The 20,977-nt window shown below is 45.5% G+C and overlaps 1 protein-coding gene across 1 annotated transcript in view; it reads left to right on the forward strand.

Moving 5' to 3' along the window:
• The first annotated feature begins 2,118 nt into the window (after positions 1 to 2,118).
• Positions 2,119 to 20,977, forward strand: part of LOC103349051 (uncharacterized) — a 32,886-nt gene continuing 14,027 nt past the window's right edge. Inside the window, exons 1-4 of the mRNA XM_070049199.2 lie at positions 2,119 to 2,298; positions 11,385 to 11,604; positions 13,243 to 13,413; positions 14,744 to 18,377. Coding sequence (XP_069905300.2) covers positions 2,119 to 2,298; positions 11,385 to 11,604; positions 13,243 to 13,413; positions 14,744 to 18,377 — 4,205 coding nt within the window. The remainder of the gene's footprint in view (positions 2,299 to 11,384; positions 11,605 to 13,242; positions 13,414 to 14,743; positions 18,378 to 20,977) is intronic.

Consider the following 20,977-nt stretch of genomic DNA (forward strand, 5'->3'; position numbering starts at 1 on the left):
CTGCCAAGCCCCTGTTTCCATACAAACTCATGTTTAAAAGGCCTTAGTAGAATATTTCAATGCCGTGTCATCTTCATTTGGATGCCAGCGGTATGGTGTCCAGCATGCAGCTGTGACTTCTCCTCTGCTGGCTGTGGTCAGCCTTCTCCACCCTAGCAGCTGATGGCCCAAGCGCGGCTCACTCGGCTTTGCTGACCCTGCCTATTCCCTGGGCTGCAGTCACACCGACTGCCTATTAATGAGCACACGTGTGCTTCAGCAGCCAATGACTGTCTTTCCTAAGGGGCCACTGGGGCAGCCCCAGTGTGACCACCTGGAAAAGTCACAGTGTCTTCTCTTGCACAGAGGGTGTGCTGTGCTAGGGCTGGGCCTTTCTCCTTTCGTATCCACTTCAGGGGCAGGTCTGAGGCTGCCCCACCTGTGCAGACAGCACCCTGACCCCAGCCTCTCTCAGGCAACCTCCCAGTAGAACTGGAGCTGGGCAGCTGCCGGTATCTTCTCAGCTGTCCCAGACAATGTAGCTTTGCATTTCTGTCTTCTCTCCCTAGGGTTTGTCTACAAAGTGCTCACACTCACACACCATGCGCAGTGGTGCGGCCCTCTCTGTGCACCCTTCCAGGGCAGTGAGAACTGAGTCAGGCCAGGGATGAAGGAGACCAGCGATGCAGGCTAAGCTCCTCCCCTCCACCCTCCACCTGCTTCAAGAGTGACTTTTTAATGTAATGAAAAATGCTGATCCCTGGACAGATCCACTCACAGAGTGTGACCACCTGACCTCACGCTGACCTCAGACTTTGGGCTATCATAGACAATTATTTAAAATACATCAGAGACAAAGATACAGGGTGATCAGTATCTGTGCTTGGCCAGGCTGCACAGCTGACCCTACAAGAACAACGTCATTCTCCCAATAGCACCTCACAAGGAATACATCAGTCATGAAGATTATAGCCAAGAGCACAAACTCCACTTTTTGGTTATCATCACTTAAAAAATGATAGCCCTTGGGGTGGGCACTTGATGCAGTGGTTAAGATGCCATTCCATATTGGAAAATCTGGGTTCCAGTACTCGCTCTGCTTCTGAATTCTAGCTTCCTACTAATGTGCATCCTAGGAGGCAGGGGACAGTTTGGCTCAAGTACTTCATTTCCTAATTCAATATGGGAGATGGACATTGAATTCTCAGCTACTGGCTTGAGCCTAGTCCAGCCCCAGATCTTGGGAACATCTGGAAAGTGAACCAGCAGATGGAAGGGCAGGGAGTGTGGTCTTTGTCAGCATCCAAATGATATCTTCCAAGTTTCTACCTAAGAAAAATTAAGGGACACCTGAGGAAGTTAAAATACTTATTTAACTTAAATAAGTTAAAATACTTATTTAAGCAAGGGGCCAATGCTGTGGCATAGCGAGTAAAGCCACTGCCTGCAATGTCAGCATCCTTATGGGCACCAGTTCAAGTCCTGGATGCTCCACTTCCAATCCAGCTCCCTTCTAGTGTGCCTGGGATCAGCGGAAGATGGCCCAAGTGCTTGGGTCCTACACCCATGTGGGAGTCTTGGAAGAAGCTCCTGGCTCCTGACTTCTCATTGGCCTAGCTCTGGCTGTTGCAGCCATTTGGGGAGTGAACGAGTGGTTGGGAGAGATCTATCTGAGTCCTCCCCCCCACACCATGTAATTTTTCCTTTGGAATGAAATAAATCTTTAAAAAGATATTTAAGCAAAATCCCAGGAAGAGAGAACATAATTACATTTAATACACCCTATCCTGAACTCTAACCATGCATTTTAAGCTCATTTCTGCAGGGCTCATCTCCTACTTCTTTTTGTGTTCCTGTTGTTGATTCTTTGCTACCCTCACAGCATATACAACAGCTGGCCTATATGGGAAGGCCCCTTTAGAGAATCTGTGAGTCAGTGGGGAATGTCACAGTGGGTCTCCTATGACATCACCAGGACTGGGAGGTGATGGTTAACAATCAGTTCCTAGAACGGTTAGCCACTGCCTGTGGGAGCAGGAAACCCATTTTCTTAGCTTCCTAGTGGATACCATTGATAGTACTTGCCTAGATTCTGTGAAAAAGAATAAAATCACTGAATTTCTCCACATTTTTATCAAAATGTCAAGTGAGAAAGACGGTGAATCTGAATTAGAAAAAAATGCCAAGCAATCCCCCACCACGAGAAGAAACCCCAGGAACGCTGAGGATGTTCCAGCGGTCCCAATGCCTGAAATCCCAGCCTCCGTACAGGACATCCTCTCTCGGATTGAGCGAGCACAGGCTGTTCGAGCCAGAGAGGTAGGAAATGAACCAGAAATACACAGACTGCATCGCTAAAAAAATTATTTCTATTTCAGAGACGGGGTGGGGGGAGAGAAAGAGAGAGAGAGAGATCAGTGGTTCATTCTTCAGGTTCCTGTAAGAGCTGGAGCTTGGCCAGGCTGAAGCCAGGAGCCAGGAACCCAGTCCAGGTATTCCAGGTAGGTGACAGGGACCCAACTATGTGAGCCATCCCTTGCTGCCTCCCAGGGTGCACTTGTGCAGGAAGCTGTAATGCGGAGTGGAACCAGGACTCAAACTCAGGCAATCCACAGGGTGCAGGCATCCCAACACCTGTCTTAAGTGCTTAGGACAGATGCCCACCCTTGCACTTTTAAAAATCTTTCCAGGAAATGTGCCAGGGGATTTCAACTCAATCTTACCAAGGAGGCAGGTACCAATGCCAGCACACTTGGTAAAGAGACAAATATAAATACACAACTGATCCAAAAGATAGGGTAAGTGTCGAAGAGATTACACAAATAAGACCAGTGTAAGCAAATAATGAAAGATAGAATCAAAAGGGTTGAGAATGATCCTGCGGGGAAGCAGGTCACACAGCAGACTCATAAAATGGCAAATGCCCAAAACAGCACTCCTGCCTCAGAATCAACCCTTGGGACATTCGGATCTGACTAAAAGGTCCATGAGAGTCTCGCAGGCATGGAAAGCCATGACACGGTGGCAAAAAACAATCTAAATTAAGGATCCTAGTGAACAACACCCCAGCAGAAGGATCAGGCCATCAAGGAGAGAGGCGCCTTTCTCTGAAGGGAGGAAGGAACCTCCACGGTGATATGGCCTTGACTAAACAAATTCAGAGTTGGTGAACTCAAGGGGCTTCCATAGCCTAGACAGCTCATAGCAAGAGTCTCGGGTGATTGCTGACGTCATAAATAAGAGTGCCAATTGTTAAATCAACAACGGGAGTCACTGGGTTCATGCTCCCCATGCAGGATCTCTGTCCTTAATATGTTTATCTATGAAACTCAAAAACAACACTACTAGTCGAACAATACCCTATACCGGGTTCGGTTGTGTGAGTGCAACCTGTTGAAATCCCTGCTTAGTACATACTAAATTGATCTTCGGTATATGAAGGTAACCGAAAATGAAACGTGATGAAGGGCGGGATGGGAGAGGAAGTGGGTGAGGGGAGGGCCACGGGAGAGAGGGAGGTCGGGGGGAAGCCACAACAATGCAAAAGATGCATTTTATATTCTACTTAAAACTATTGGTTGAGCTCTGTAATTAATACACAATTACTCTTAGGTGTTTAATCAATGCTATAACTAGTACTCAAATAGTATTTTACACTTTATGTTTCTGTGTGGGAGCAAAATGTGGTAATCTTAACATAAGCTAAATTGATCTTCTGTATATAAAGATAATTGAAAATTAATCGTGATGTGAAGGGGAAGGGGAGAGGGAGTGGGAGAGGGGAGCGTTGTGGATGGGAGGGAAGACACGGGGGGGGGGGGGGGGGCTATTGTGGTCCATAAGCTGTACTTTGGAAATTTATGCTTATTAAATAAATTTAAAAAAAAATCTTTCCAGGACCAGGTAAGTTCTTTTTTTTTTTTTTTTTTAAATTTTTGACAGGCAGAGTGGACAGTGAGAGAGAGAGACAGAGAGAAAGTTCTTCCTTTTTGCCATTGGTTCACCCTCCAATGGCTGCTGCGGCTGGCGCGCTGCAGCTGGCGCATCACACCGATCCAAAGCCAGGAGCCAGGTGCTTCTCCTGGTCTCCCATGTGGGTGCAGGGCCCAAGCACTTGGGCCATCCTCCACTGCACTCCCGGGCCATAGCAGAGAGCTGGCCTGGAAGAGGGGCAACTGGGACACAATCTGGCACCCCGACTGGGACTAGAACCTGGTGTGCTGGTGCCACAAGGCGGAGGATTAGCCTATTGAGCCACGGCACCGGCTCGCTGTAGAGTTTTTAAAGGCCTTTTGGACTTACAGATTGCACTCTTCTAGCATGATTTAGGACACACCTTTCCTCCCCACAGACCCATTTACTTTTCTGGATTAGTTTTACCATTAATTCGCATAGTAGAACACATTAAGGAAAGAGATCCTACATGGGGAGTAAGTGCACAGTGACTCCTGTTGTTGATTTAGCAATTGACACTCTTATTTATGATGTCAGTAATCACCCAAGGCACTTGTCATGAGCTGCCAAGGGTATGGAAGCCTCTTGAGTTCACAAACTCTGACCTTATTTAGACAAGGCCATAATCAAAGTGGGAGTTCTCTCCTCCCTTCAGAGAAAGGTACCTCCTTCTTTGCTGGCCTGTTCTTTCCGCTGGGATCTCACTCACAGAGATCTTTCATTTAGGTCATTTTTTTTCTTTTGCCACAGTATCTTGGCTTTCCATGCCTGAAATACTCTCATGGGCTTTTTAGCCAGATCCGAATGCCTTAAGGGCTGATTCTAAGGCTAGAGTGCTGTTTAGGGCATCTGCCATTCTATGAGTCTGCTGTGTATCCCGCTTCCCATGTTAGATCATTCTCTCCTTTTTAATTCTATCAGCTATTATTAGCAGACACTGGTCTTGTGTATGTGATCCCTTTGACACTTAATCCTATCTTTATGATCAATTATAAACAGAAACTGATCACTTTAACTAGTAAGATGGCATTGGTACATGCCAACTTAATGGAATTGAATTGGAATCCCATGGCATGTTTCTAGTTCTACCATTAGGGGTAAGTCCAACTGAGCATGTGCCAAACTGTACATCTCCTCCCTTTCTTATTCCCACTCTTATTTTTAACAGGGATCAATTTTCAGTTAAATTTAAACACCTAAGAATAATTGTGTGTTAATTAAAGAGTTCAACCAATGTTATTAAGTAGAACAAAAAATACTAAAAAGAATAAAGTATAAAGTTGTTCCTCAACAGTCAGGACAAGGGCTGAATAAGTCATTGTTTCTCATAGTGTTCATTTCACTTCAACAGGTTGCCTTTTAGGTGCTCAGTTAGTTGTCACCAATCACAGAGAACATATATTTGTCCCTTGGGGACTGGCTTATTTCACTCAGCATGATGTTTTCCAGATTCCTCCATTTTGTTGCAAATGACCGGATTTCATTGTTTTTGGCTGCTGTATAGTATTCTATAGAGTACATATTCCATAATTTCTTTATCCAGTGTTCTGTTGATGGGCATTTAGTTTGATTCCACGTCTTAGCTATTGTGAATTGAGCTGCAATAAACATTGAGTTGCAGACAGCTCTTTCATTTGCCAATTTAAATTCCTTTGGGTAAATTCCAAGAATTGGGATGGCTGGGTTGTATGGCAGGGTTATATTCAGTTTTCTGAGGAATCTCCAAACTGTCTTCCATAGTGGCTTTACCAGTTTGCATTCCCACCAACAGTGGGTTAGTGTCCCTTTTTCCCCACATCTTCACCAGCATCTGTTATTGGTAGATTTCTGTATGTAAGCCATTCTAACCAGGGTGAGGTGAAACCTCATTGTGGTTTTGATTTGCATTTCCCTGATGCCTAGTGATCCTGAACATTTTTTCATGTGCCTGTTGGCCATTTGGATTTCCTCTTTTGAAAAATGCCTATTGAGGTCCTTGGCCCATCTCTTAAGTGGGTTGTTTGTTTTGTTGTTGTGGAGTTTCTTGATCTCATTGTAGATTCTGGTTATTAATCCTTTATCAGTTGCATAGTTTGCAAATATTTTTTCCCATTCTGTTGGTTACCTCTTCACTTTCCTGTTTCTTTTGCAGTACAGAAACTTCTCAATTTGATGCAATCTCATTTGTTAATTTTGGCTTTGACTGCCTGCACCTCCAGGGTCTTTTCCAGGAAGTCTTTTCCTGTGCCTATATCTTGCAGGGTTTCTCCAATGTTCTCTAATAATTTGATGGTGTCAGGTCATAGATTTAGATCTTTAATCCATGTTGAGTGGATTTTTGTGTAAGGTGTAAGGTAGGGGTCTTGCTTCATGCTTCTGCATGTGGAAATCCAGTTTTCCCAGCACCATATGTTGAATAGATTGTCCTTGCTCCAGGAATTGGTTTTAGATCCTTGATCAAATGTAAGTTGGCTGTAGATGTTTGGATTGATTTCTGGTGTTTCTATTCTGGTCCATTGGTCTATCCATCTGTTTTTGTACCGATACCTTGCTGTTTTGATTATAACTGCTACTTGGGCAAATTTAAACACCTTATCTACTATAGTTTTTGTATTGTGAGACTTACATAGAACACCTTATAGTAAAACTGGCTATACTAAGGTAATAACAACTGAACTTTAACCACATTAGAGAAAAAAAAACTCTACATTTTTACTTTCACTTCTACATTGTTTTTGAGGTCAATTTACATCTTTGATATTTTATTTCCCTTAACAAATTGTCACAGACATTATTACTTTGAACAGCTTTACTTTTCATCATTAAAGACAAATGATTTTCACTCCATCATTACAGCATTAAAGCATTCTGATCTTACTGTGTATGCAGTTTAATAAGTGAGTTTTATACTTTCATGTTACTAATCAGTATCCTTTTCTCTCTGCTGAAGAACTACCTTTAGCATTTATTGTAAGGCAAGTCCATGCTGTAGCATGAACTAACTGCTAGGCTAAACCAGACACTGTGGATTTTTGACAATTTGTAAAGAAAGTGGTTGAGGTTAGGGGCTAAGGGTTATGGTTATGGTTCATGTCACAGCTTTTGTTTTCCTAGAAGAGTCTTTAACTAATTTTCAAGGACACCTTTGCAAGTAAATATTTTGTTGGCAGTGATTTTTCTTCAATAATTAGAACATATCATTCCATTGCACCTTAATCTGTATTATTTCTGTTGAGAAATCCATTGATAGTCTTATCAAATGTCCTTGCATGTTAGATGCTCCTTGTCATTTGCTGTTTTCTGAATTGTCTTTATCATCTTATTTTTCATATTCTTTTTAAAAAAGATTTATTTATTTATTTGAAAGATAGATTTATAGATAGAGAGAAGGGGATAAGAGAGAGAGAGAGAGAGAGAGAGAGAGTTCTCCCATCTGCTGCTTCGCTCTCCAAATGGCCACAAGGCCACAACAACCAGGGATGGGGCAGGCCAAGGGCCTGGAATTCCATCTGGATTGCCAACAGGGGTTGCAGGAGATCCTCCATGGCCTCCCCAGGCACATTAGGAGAAAACTGGATCAGAAGCAGACCAGCTGGGACTCAAACCAACCTGCCACCCCAATATGTGACGTCTGCACTTTAAGTAGTAGCTTAAGCTACTGTAGCATAATGCCAGGCCTTGGTTATGTTTCTGTAAAGCAATTATGTCTACACAATTGGTGGAGCAGTCACTTCTTTGAGACTTCACATCTGTTGTAATTCTGTTGGATACATATCTTCTATGGACAGAAGAGTAAAAGGACACTGTCTGCATCGGTTACAGTGGTCTGGAGCCAGTGAGGGTGCAGATGTGTAGTCTCTGTGCATATTTGCTAAGAAGGTGTTAGAGATTTCAGGGACACTCAGCTCCAACATGGTGGATTTCCAGTCTAGGCAAGAGCTGTTGGAAGGCTACAGTTCTCCCAATGTCTTCTTCACCTACTGCACAGTCATGACTGAAAGAATCCTTCTTGGCATTGGCCTGGCTGTGGAATGACTTGTGTCAGTGCACTGGTGTTTGCTGTGTGGTACACGTGCACAGCTATGTAACAGAGGCCCAAAGCACATACACATGGGGAGGGACTATGGTTCTGGAGCCTGGGGTGATAATGGTACCAGATCCCAGGGTACAGGCACTTCCTCTGCAATGCTGGCAACTCTGTGGAAAGCACAGGTGCTTGTGAAGTAGTTCAGGAACCAGGGATGGGAGCATGGGCATGAACAGAGCCTCAGTGTCTCTGGGGGTCTGGGTGGGGCCTGGCTCTCGATGGTGGTTGTCCCTGTGAACAGACTGTGTGCTTGCACAGAGAGACCTTCCTTCTAGGACCTGGCTTGTGACCTAGCTCACTATGGTGATGGCTCCAGTGTCTGAAGTGCAAGCAAGTGCAGTGAAGCCACAGAGACACAAAGTGTGTAGGCACTCATGGAGCAGCCATGGCTCAGGGACAGGGCACCAGTGGGTTGGTGAGGGGTGATAACTCTGGTCCCAGAGCATCAAACAGACCTGTTTCTTGAGGAAGAGGCATCTCCTGCTCTCTGTGGTTCTCTAGTGAGAATGGTTATTGGTTACCTCAGTGCCCAAAGATGCCAATGTTCTTTGTGGAGCAGGCCAGTGGGATATAAAGGTTCCTACAATGTGACAGTTATGTCTACCTAGGGCTGGCACTGTGGCATAGTGGGTAAAGCCACCACTTGCAGTGCCAGCATCCCATATGGGCGCCAGTTTGAGTACCAGCTGCTCCACTTCCAATCCAGCTCTCTGCTATGGCCTGGGAAAGCAGCAGAAGAAGGTCCAAGTGTTTGGGCCCCTGCACCTGTGTGGGAGACCAGGATGAAGCTCCTGGCTCCTGGCTTTGGATTAGTGCAGCTCTGGCTGTTGCGGTCAATTGGGGAGTGAACAAGAGGATGGAAGACCTCTCTCTCTCTCTCTCTCTCTCTCTCTCAGGGTGTGTGTGTGTGTGTGTGTGTGTGTCTGTGTCTGTGTCTTTGTGCATGTAACTCTGACAGTCAAATAAATAATTAAGTCTTAAAAAATAGTAAAATCTACCTTTACTTTTTCTAGCTGACTCCTTCCAATGTTTACAAAGAGAGAGACAGAGACAGAGAGAGACAGACACTATCTTCCATCTGTGATTCATTCCTGCAGTGGCTCCAATGGCCAGACTGGGCTGGTCTGAAGCCAGGAGCCAGGAGCTTCTACTAGGTCTCCCATGTGGGGGGCAGGGCCCCAAGAACTTGGGTCATTTCCCAGGCACATTAGCAGGGCGCTAGATTGGAAGTGAAGCAACTGGAACTCAAACTGTTGCCCATTAGGGCTGCTGGCCTTGCAGGTGGCTGTTTTACCTGCTACACCACAATGCCAGCCCCTGCTACGGATTTTTAAATGGACCTCTGATACGTCCTTGCCCATTCTGGTATGTACATAGTTGTCTATAGTTGTTTTTTGTAGAGGATCAAGGCTGGTTATATTCTACTTCATCATCTTGATGACATCACTGTCAGTGCCTTAAGTTTCATTACTATCATTCCATTTTATAATTTCATCCACTCTGCTATTTGTGGTTGCTATAAATATTATTGCTACAAATGTTTTGTTCATATCTTTTGATGCATGTGTGCATGAACTTTATGACTGGAATCACTGCATCATTACAACTTCCTCCCCACATGCCTTGTCCAGTTTCAAACTCCATGGTTTTTGGTTATTCATGGCCAATGGCAGTCTGAAAATATTAAACAGAAAACTTCAGAAGTAAGTAGCTGGCATGTTTTAAATCGCATGCTGTTCTGGTTAAGTGTGATGAAATCTCATACACTACTGTTACATCTCTCCCAAATGTGAATCATCCATTTATCCAGTGTATTCATGCTGGATATGCTACCTACCTATTAGTCACTTAGCAGTAACCTTGGTTACCAGCTAAGCATAGAATTAGGTAGAGCCACCATTTTAGGCATCAACTGGGGGTCTTGGCATGTATCGCCCATGAATAAGCGCAGATTTCTAAGGGTATCAGGTGTCATTTGAACTGAATTTTACCAGTTTCCTTACTGTTTAAAAAAGATTTATTTGAAAGGTAGGGTGTCTCATCTATAAATAAATGGTGCTGGAAAAACTGATATAGCTATATATTTATAGATATAGAGATAGAGATGAATGAAATTAGATCCCTACCTCTCATCAAATATCAAAAAACCCCAAACAACTCATGATAGTTCAAAGACCTAAATTGAAGGCCTGAGACTTGGAAGAAAACATAGGGAAAACACTTCAAGACACTGGTGTAGGTGATGACTTCCTGGGTAAGACTTTATCCAAAGCACAGGCAACAAAAGCAAATCTAGACAAAGAGGATCCTATCAAACTCAGGAGATGTTTCCCAGCAAAGGAATCAAACATTAGAGTGAAGAGACAGCCAACAGAGTGGGAAAAATATTTATAAGCTACTTATCTGAAAAAGGATTAGAATCCAGAATACATCAGCAATTCAAAAATACAACAACAAAAAACCAACAGGTCCAGTTACAAAATAGGCAAAGGAGCTCAATAGACAGTACTCAGGCATAATGAATCATATCTTCTTTGTTCATACATGAAGGATATGGTCTTTTGCATTTACTTTTTTTAAACTTAACTTTATGGCTTGGCAATCACTTTATATCACATTAAACCATTTATTTTCATCTTTTTTAAGAGCTAGATACAAGTTGGCTGTGGGGCGATCATTTCCTACCTAAACTAGTAGTGAACACATTTTTTGGAATCTTATAAAAATTTTATAATTTTCATTCCCACATTTGTCTTTAGGCTACCCTAAACTGCTTTTTGTGAAAGTATGGGGCAGAAGTTCAATTTACTATGCTTTTTCTGGATGGATAAGTGCTTGTGTCAACACCACTTGGAGATAAGTTCATTCTTTCCCCACTGATGTGTAAAACTGGTTCTTTCATAAAGCGGCTTTCTGTGTATGTGTGTGGGCCTGTTGGTGGTCTCCATTCTGACTCACTGGTCGATTTGCAGTACTACACAGCCTGATTACCGCAAGTGTAGAAAAGGGCCTAATAAAACTCTGATGCCCTCATAGTATCAGAATGTTGACCAATCAAATCTTACTCTACCTCCAACATCACTATCAAATGTTTCTACCTGGGAAAGTCTTGGAAATTTTTAGCCATTTACTCTTCTATCTGTACAATTTCTGGAACTGGACTGAGAAGTTTAAAATCCATTGTGAAACACATGTTTGAATTTTGCCTGGATCTCTACTGAGCGTCTTGATTAATCTGGGGAGCCATGAGATCTCTACAATGCTGTCTTTCAATCTGTGAGATGGTGCAGCTCTCCATTTCTGAGACTTAAATTTCCTTCAATGCACTTCTACAAGCCCCTCCTTCAAAGCTTTTGTTTACATATTATCTCTTTGTTTTCTTCAGAACATTAAAACACAGATGACTGAAATAATGAGCAACGTGCACCGAATAATGGCTCGCTACAGTCTTGACTTTGACTTGCCCTCTGGACACCGCATCTCTCTTACAGAACACATGAGGAAACAGAGATCCCTGTTTCTGGAGAGAATGGGTACTTACTCTAAGAACGCTGAAAACAGAGAGAAGATACTTGCCTACATTCTGGCCTGGTTAGAGGAATGGAGTAAGTGTCTAGAAGTGTTTCAGAGAAAAATCACAAAGTCAACAACTCTACTGTGGAGCATTAGTCAGATTAAAGAAGAAAACACTAAGGAGGTTTTTCAGAAAATGTCTGTCTCATTTCCCAGTAAGAAGGAAATATGGATTTGCTCACTTAGTGAACATGCTGACTTCCTTGTTTTTCTTCAAGCATGCCAGTAATGCCCCAGCCCAATGTCTTTATGCTTCCTATCTGCTTGCCTGGAACATTTTTCACTCATTCCTTGCCTAAATTTCACTTTAAAAACAATGTGTTGAGCCGGCGCCGTGGCTCAATAGGCTAATCCTCCACCTTGCGGCGCCGGCACACCGGGTTCTAGTCCCGGTTGGGGCGCCGGATTCTGTCCCGGTTGCCCCTCTTCCAGGCCAGCTCTCTGCTATGGCCAGGGAGTGCAGTGGAGGATGGCCCAGGTGCTTGGGCCCTGCACCCCATGGGAGACCAGGAAAAGCACCTGGATCCTGGCTCCTGCCATCGGATCAGCGCGGTGCGCCGGCTGCAGCGGCGGCCATTGGAGGGTGAACCAACGGCAAAAGGAAGACCTTTCTCTCTCTGTCTCTCTCTCTCACTGTCCACTCTGCTTGTCAAAAAAAAAAAAAAAAAAAAAAAAAAAAAAAAAAAAAAAAACAACAATGTGTTTTCTGACATCCCCATTCCCTGTTACCTCACACTCTGCATTACCAAGCATCTTTACCTCTGTCTACACCATTCGTATCTGCCATACCACACAATTTAATTTTTATTTCCTGTCTGTCTCCTTTCACTAGAATGTAAGCAGTAGGAAGTTAGGGAACTTGTTGTATTCAAGGCTGTATCAGCAAGATTCGCAACAGTACACATCTGAATAGACACTGGTTGAATTAAAGAATGAACAAGCATACAATAATAAGCACAGCATCAGAGAAAGAAGGAGAGAGATAAACAGGGATAGATAGATAGATAGATGGATAGAAAGACAGACGTTTCATTCGTTGATTCATTCTCCAAATGGCCACAATGGCCCAGGATGTTCCAGGCCATAGCTAAGAGCCTGGAACCCCATCCTGTCTCACATACTGGTGGCATGGGCCCAAGAACTTTGTCCATATTCTGCTGAATTTTGAGGCACATTCACAAGAAGGGAGATTGGAAGCAGATCAGCTGAGGCCCAAACCGGCACTCTGATATGTAGAATAAGGAGAATCCTGCAATCCACGCCACAATGCTGGGCCCTTCACCATTTGTTTAAAATATTTCATCTCCTTACAAGAAATTCCATGTAATGGGGGTTAGGAAACACTAGAAAACTGCCCAAACAGGTTGATTTACATTTAGACACCCAATATGAAAGCATCTATTCCTGTTTTAGACACTGATTTCCTTGGAGTTGAAGAACAAAACCAAACAGATACCTTTCAAAAACTTGATTCATAAACTTACTACTCAGCTTCTTCCTCCAAGTCTTTACCTGTTTCATCGAGAAAAGCCTCAGAATAGCAGTAAATGCATGATAACCATGACTGTACTCCCGAATACAATTTATTTAGTAGTTACCTGATGTTATAAAGCTATATGGTTATGCTTATCTATTTGTATGCACAAAATAATGCTTTTCTTCTCTCCAAGATGTTATTTTGTCTGAAATAACTGCATTTGATGTTGAGGAACACTACCATTGGATAGTACAAATGGAGATGTTTCCAGAAACACTGAGAGCCATCGAGAACAATGTCAATATACTATGTAGCATCAGCACCACTTTCCTTAACGATAAGAAGACACAGAAGAAAAAAACAGGTAATTGTGTTTTGTGACTTTGCAAATGGAGTTTTCTTTTTTTCTCAAAATGCAGGTTGGTGGAAGTATCATTCATAGACCATAAAACTCAACATGTTAAATGATTCTCAATACCTTTCAAGACCTCTGAAATCCAATCAGAGTTCCCCAACACAGGCCCATGTTCCACCCACTATTGACAGTGAGAAATTGTATTCCCCCACACTATGACGTTATCTACTTCTCCCTTTAATTCTGTCAGTCTCTGTGTGTTTGGGGGCTTGGCTGTGTGCTGTATGTTTATAATCATTACAGCTTGCTGATATATTGACCCTCACTGTCTCTAGAACCATTGTTGTTGTGCTGATACCTGTTTTGTCAGATAGTATATAATCTTCAGCTCCCACATATTCACAGTGTACCTTTTTTCTATCACTTTACTTCTGCTCTCTGTGTCTTTGAATCCAAGGCGTGTCACCTGTAGTTGGATCTTGTGGGACTTTTTCTTTTCATACATGTCTGACAATCCAGGTGTTCCACATGGGCAGTAGGGACCCAGACACTTCAGTCATTGGTTGTGCAGGGAAAGTTGCTGAGTTTCTCCTTCAGCCATTCAGTATATCTTTTGTCTATTGATTTATGGCCCTTTTGAAAGAATCAAAGTTTCTCACAGTAAGAAAAGGTAGAAAAGGGGGCAGGAACCCAAAAGAGAAAACTGAACACATCAAGCATAGCCAAACTCAGGGGAAAGTTGGATTTACATTCTATCGAATCCCAAAGTTCAAGTAACAGTGAGTTAATGATGTCACAACTGAGATCATCTCCTTACCTCTGGAAGCAACTCTGGGTGATTGCAAGAAAACATGATTCTAAAACCAAAACTTTTAGAGCTACAGTTTTCTCTGTGTTTTTCTTTTTTCAAAGATTTACTCATTTGAAAGGTAAAGTGACAGAGACAGAAGGAGACACAGAGAGAATGAGATCGTCCATCTACTGGTTCAATTCCCAGTTGACTGGGCCAGGGTGAAGTCAGAAGCTTGGAACTCCATCTAGTTTATCCCTGTGTGGGTGACAGAGGCTTGGAACTCAGGCCATCCCCCACCATCCTCCTAGGCACATTAGCAGGGCATCTGGGACTCCAGTGAGTGCTCCAACATGGGATGACAGGGTCATAACTTGTGGATTAATCTGGTGTGGCACAAGGCCAGGGTCATAGCTAAAGTTTTCTGACTAATCTTCAATGGACAGTTACCTGTCCATTTGGTCTAAATTCATTAGGCTTAAACATAGAGCACAGCACAAAAGAAGCAATACGATCTCATTTTTTTGTTTTATATTTTTTTCCTTCCAGTATCTAGAGGTGCTCTATGGAAAACATGGAAAGACAGATTTATAAAGCGACCTGCAACAGCCCTTGCACTAAGACCAGATCAAATGATCTCTGATCAATTTACAACTAACACCAAGGTTTTGGAAATTCAACGTATGTTACAAGAACTCATAGGTTCTTCAATGTTTAACAAAATGGAAAACACTGCAATCAAATATATCTCAGCAACTATATTAAATCTTTACAAAGCTTTGAGTGCCGTGTGTGATCAAGTCAATGTTTCTAACATCGTAAGTGACAGCATGTTTTTCGAAAAGTACGAAACAGAAAAAGAACTCTCCAGAAGGATGATCTGTGACCTTAGCGAGCAAAACGAGCTGCTGCAACGAAAACTCCAAGAGAGAGAAGAAACCTATGAACAGCTAATTCAATCCACAGTTCGTGCAGGCCAGCAAGAATATACATCAGTGCCCACATCCAGGACCCATATCAAGGCTGGGGACATAGCAGACAGTATGGACAATATTTTAGCCAAGGAATTGGAAAATACTTTATATAAATCTCCAACAAAAAATATCAAATCCTCCGAGGTAAAGTGGGGCTCTTCACTTTTACTTAAAGCCCCAGCTGTACTGACCCCAGACTTGCCGGGACAACAATACCATCCACCTGAAGACCATCAGCAAATGGGTCCTGGGCCTTTGAAGGGTACTGCTGACTTGAAAACACTGGAGCCAACGAAACAGCAAAAGGTGGTCTCAGAGGAAAATGAGGCGAAGCTGAGCCAGGGCCTGAAGAGAGAGAGACAGCTGGAGCTGAACACAAATGCCGCTCCCCCCTTCACCGAGTCCTCACAACCTGGAGCCCCTCCTGTTTACCCACAGCCCCACCCAAAATACAAACCCCTCACTCCTCTGAAAACCCAGGCCCTGATGACCACTCTGACACCCCAGCAGGCAGAGGCCCTGGGGACCACTCTGACACCCCAGCAGGCCCAGGCCCTAATGACCACTCTGACCACCCAGCAGGCCCAGGCCCTGGGTACCACTCTGACCACCCAGCAGGCAGAGGCCCTGAGGACCACTCTTACCCCTCAGCAGGCCCAGACTCTGGGGACCACTCTGATCCCCCCAAAAGCCAAGGCTATCAGGCCTCTAACCCCTCAGTTGGCCCAAGATGTGGAGACTATGACTCCTCAGCTGGCCCAGGCCCTGGGGAAAACACTAACCCCTCAGCAGGCCCAGGCGCTGGGGACCACTCTTACTCATCAGCAGGCCCAGGCCCTGGGGACCACTGTTACCCATCAGAAAGCCCAGGCCCTGGGGACCTCTCTGACCCTGCAGCAGGCCCAGGCACTGGGGACCTCTCTGACCCTGCAGCAGGCCCAGGCCGTGGGGACCACTCTGACCCTGGAGCAGGCCCAGGCCATGGGGACCACTCTGACCCTGCAGCAGGACGAGGGCATGGGGACCACTCTCACCCCCCAGCAGGCACAGGTGGTGGGGACCACTCTCACCCATCTGCAGGCCCAGGCTGTGGGGACCACTCTTACTAATCAGCAGGCCCAGGCCATGGGGACCACTCTGACCCTGCAGCAGGCCCAGGCCCGGGGAACCACTCTTACTAATCAGCAGGGCCAGGGCATGGGGACCACTCTTACTCATCTGAAGGCCCAGGCTGTGGGGACCACTCTTACTAATCAGCAGGCCCAGGCTGTGGGGACCACTCTGACCCTGCAGCAGGCCCAGGCCGTGGGGACCACTGTCACCCCACAGCAGGCACAGGCAGTGGGGACCTCTCTGACCCTGCAGCAGGCCCAGGCACTGGGGACCTCTCTGACCCTGCAGCAGGCCCAGGCCGTGGGGACCACTCTGACCCTGCAGCAGGCCCAGGCAGTGGGGACCACTCTTACCGATCAGCAGGCCCAGGCACTGGGGACCTCTCTGACCCTGCAGCAGGCCCAGGCCGTGGGGACCACTCTGACCCTGCAGCAGGCCCAGGCCCTGGGGACCTCTCTTACTAATCAGCAGGGCCAGGGCATGGGGACCACTCTTACCCATCTAAAGGCCCAGGCTGTGGGGACCACTCTTACCCATCAGCAGGCCCAGGCCTTGGAGACCACTCTGAGCCCCCAGGAGGCCCACACCCTGGGGACCACTCTCACCCCAAAGCAGGCACAGGCAGTGGGGACCTCTCTGACCCTGCAGCAGGCCCAGGCCCTGGGGACCTCTCTGACCCTGCAGCAGGCCCAGGCCGTGGGAACCACTCTTACCGATCAGCAGGCCCAGGCCCTGGGGACCTCTCTGACCACCCTGCAAGCCCAGGACCTAGGGATCACTCAGGCCCTGGCCCTGAGGACCACTCTGGCCCCTCACCACACTCAGACTCAGGGGGCCCACCTTACCCCTGACACGGCCCCTCCTACTCCAGGGCAGCCCCTTGAGCTGGAGGCAGTGAGGCCTAAGCAGGACTTTCCTCAAACTGCCCGGCCACCTCCACCAATGAAGGCCCCACTCACTCCCAGGTGGCCTATTAGATCTGGAACAACATCCACCTCTACAAAGAGCCCAGGTCTCCATGGTCCTCTCTCTCCTGGCCAGTCCTTGGCTCCCGGGCCGCCTTCCTTCCCTGGAGCGCTCTTGGAGTCTGGACCCTCCTCTGCACAGCCTCCGGCACACCAGCCTCCTGTCTCCATTGGGCAGCCCCCCTCTCTCCAGGCCCCTTCTGCCCTTGCACAACATCTGGCACCACCGACCCTTCCTGGAGAAACTTCATCATGGATCGCTCCCGGCTCTGCGCATCCCTCCACATCATGGACCCCCTCAGCTGCTGGAATGCCCCAGAAAGGTGTGGCCTCTTCTGGGAGGAAGAAAGGACTGGTAAGGATTGCTTCCCAGAAATTGGTCCAACCCAGTCCTCCGGGTTGGAAGAGAGATCTCACTCCACTCATTGCCAGCAAGCCTTCTGCAGAAACCCAAACACCTCAGGAGTCTTCACCCATGGAGCTTCAGTCCCATCTCTCCAGCGACAGCACACCAACATCATGCATCACTTACACCGATGGGGGGACCCTGCAGTCTCTGCAGAAGCCTAAAACATCACTGCCTTCTCTCGCTCCTCAACTAACACCAGCATCACAGGTCCCTTTCACTAATGAGGGGGTCCTGCACACTCGACAGAGGTCGAGAATGGCCCTGCCTTCCATCACTGCTCAACTGTCCCCGCCGGCACGGGTCCCTTTCACTAATGAGGAAATCCTGCACACTCGGCAGAAGCCTAGAACATCACTGCCTTCTGCCACACCTCAGATATCCAAGACATCACAGAAACCTCTTTCTCAGTGGGCCTCGAAATCCCAACACCCCTCTCTAGATACACCACGGTTCATGAAGCCAGCTTCAGACATCAACAAAGACAAAATGATGGTGCCCCATTCCTCTCCCAAAGAGCTTGAAGGGAGGATGTATTTTGTTGACGTGAAGGCTCAGAGGAAGAACCTGATGCTATTGAATCAGGCCTTAACAACTAATGGACTCCCTTCCCCGCTCCACACAACAGCTAGGAATCTCATCATCGAGACCCTTCACACAGACCAGGTTCGGCTAGGATACCTGTTCCACAAGTACACTGCCCACAGGCTGATCCAGCGCTTCAGGTAGATAATTCTCCAATGATCTAGCTGATCTATGCCCAGCTTTTTCCTGAACAGTCTGATATCAAATATCCTCCCTCCTTGCCCTAGAAGTATATTCATGTTTGTCAGATTGCATATTGTGAGAGAACCTTTTATTGAAGATATGTAGGATGGAAGCCTGTTTAAGACAGCAAAAGGAGACATTTTTAAGTGAATAAGAAATGGGGAATAACAAGATCCATTTCATTCTTTCATATCTCAAGCAGAGATGCTAAGGCATGTTTTGTGATTCATGGTTGATCTCCAAAAGATCAACTTCTAAAAGGTCAGAGATGCCGGCTGGTCACTCTGAGTTTCTTTCATCTTCAGTTCACCAGAAGATGTAGGGTTTTTATTTCTTTTTAAAAAATAATGTTTAATTACATTCATTTTTAAAATTCACTTGTGAGACAGAGAGAGAGAGAGAGAATACTTCCAACTCCTGGTTCACTCCCCAAATGCCCACGTGGGGCAGAAGTGGATCAGGACCAAAGCTCAGAGCTAAGAATAAAATCCTAGTCTCCTCAAATTGGCAGAGACCCAACTTGCATCATCACTGCTGCCTCCCAGGGTCTGCATTAACAGGAACCTGAAATCAGGAAGCAGAGTAGGTATCAAACCCTGACACTTTGGTATGGAAATGGGCATCTTAGCCACTAGCTTAATGGGTGACTTACCGGCTAGACCAAATCAACTACCCCAGTTGATGTACGATCTTTAAAAATGGAGATGGACACTGATGGATGGCCTATCAGCTAAGACAACCTGTTAGCATTCTTATGTCCTATATCAGAGTAATTGTGTTGAATCCCTGGATCCGGCTCCCCATCCTGATTCCAGATTCCTACTAATGCAGATCCTAGGAGGCAGAGGTGATGGCCAAGTGACTGGGTTCCTGTCAACCACATGGGAGCCCTGGTTGAGTTCCCGGCTCACAGTTTAGCACACCAACCACCCCCTCAGTGTGGCAGGTATTTGAGGGAGTAACCAGCAAATGGGAGTTCCTGCTCTGTCTCCCTTTTTCTGCTTTGAAATAAGCATTTTTAAAAAGAGAAGTTAATTTTTTAACAAGTTGTTCATTTTACCTACTTGAAAGGCAGAGAGACTGAGAGAGAGAATCTCCCACCCACCCAGTGATTTACTCCCCCAAATACCTTCAACAGTTGGGCTGGGCCAAGCTGCAGCCAGGAGCCAGGAACTCAATGCACATTTACCCTGTGGGTGGTAGGAACCCAACTCCTTGAGCCATCACCTCTGCCTCCTAGGGTGTGCATCAGCAGGAAGCTGCACTGGGAGCAGGAAGCAGGTATGGAACCCAAGAACTCCAACACATGATGGCGAGCTTCCCCAGTGTCATCCAAACCACTGTGTCGAATGTCCACCTCAATGAACAGATGTTTAAAAAGACTAGCATGGGGTATTACGCTTTTTGTTCATTGCCAATACAACAGATCAAATGTGGAATCTCATTGTTTTAGTTTGCATTGCTTTGTTGTGGGTGAGGCTAAGTATCTTTCATAGACATCAGATCCATCTGCATTTCATTTCCTGTGAAGATCCTATTCAAATACTTTGCCCATTTTTCAATAGTTACCAAGTTTTCATGAAATGGATTCATGTGCCCTATTCAAATACTTGGAAAAGTAGCCCCTGGCCTAATTCCACCCACTTGTGTTTTTACTCCACTCTTGGTAATTTTGGGTTTGTAGAAAATTCTTATTTTTATTTGCTGGTTTGATTTATTAAGATAGGCCTTCTGCATTCTGAGATTACTAAATTTTTCCTGGATTTCTTTGGGTGTCTTTAAGGTTGGTTATTAGCTTGATTGCTTGTCTTACAGTTAAGTCAGATCCTTAATTTTCTACAGTAGTAGATGGACTTTGCTGGGGTGTTTTTCACATGGCTACTCAGTTGCCCCCTAGCGTTTTTAAATTATTTATTCATTTGAATGCCACAGCGATGGAGAAAGAGATCTTCTTTCTGATGATTCACTTACCATATGGCCATATCTGACAGGTCTGGGCCAGGCTCTAGCCAGGAGCCAGGACTTTCACCCAGGTCTCTCACAAGGGTGATAAAGGGCCAAAGTACTCGAGTCATTTTCTACTGCTATACCTGGTTTATTAGCAGGGACCTGAGTCAGAAGGCCAGTAGCTGAAACTCAAACCTGCACTCTGATATGGGACGTGAGCATCACGTGGTCACTCAACCCACTCTGCCACAAAACTTGCTGCCCATGTTTTTTTTCTAGGAAAATTCCACATTCAAGGGGTTTAAAAATACCCTTTACCTTTACATTTACATTCTCCTTTTTGAGAAGTTGTGAAGTACTTTTTGTTTTCTTAAGTAGCACAGATGTATAACTGAACCAACCAGTAACACAGGACTTGGGGAAAAAGAGAAAGTCAACCCCTAACTAAGCATGTCCTGCTTTCCAGACAACGGTGACCTCTTCATCTTGATAGGATTAAGATGGCAGTGCCCCTGATGCAGGATCAGTAGGTGCACCTTTCCTGTTGCAGCTCCTTATAGCTGCAGCCTGATTCTTTTCCATTGTCTCCTCTGGGAGTGCCACCTGATTT

Source organism: Oryctolagus cuniculus, chromosome 9, assembly GCF_051225735.1.
Source record: "Oryctolagus cuniculus isolate XC-2025 breed Fujian yellow rabbit chromosome 9, ASM5122573v1, whole genome shotgun sequence".
Classification (NCBI taxonomy): domain Eukaryota; kingdom Metazoa; phylum Chordata; class Mammalia; order Lagomorpha; family Leporidae; genus Oryctolagus; species Oryctolagus cuniculus.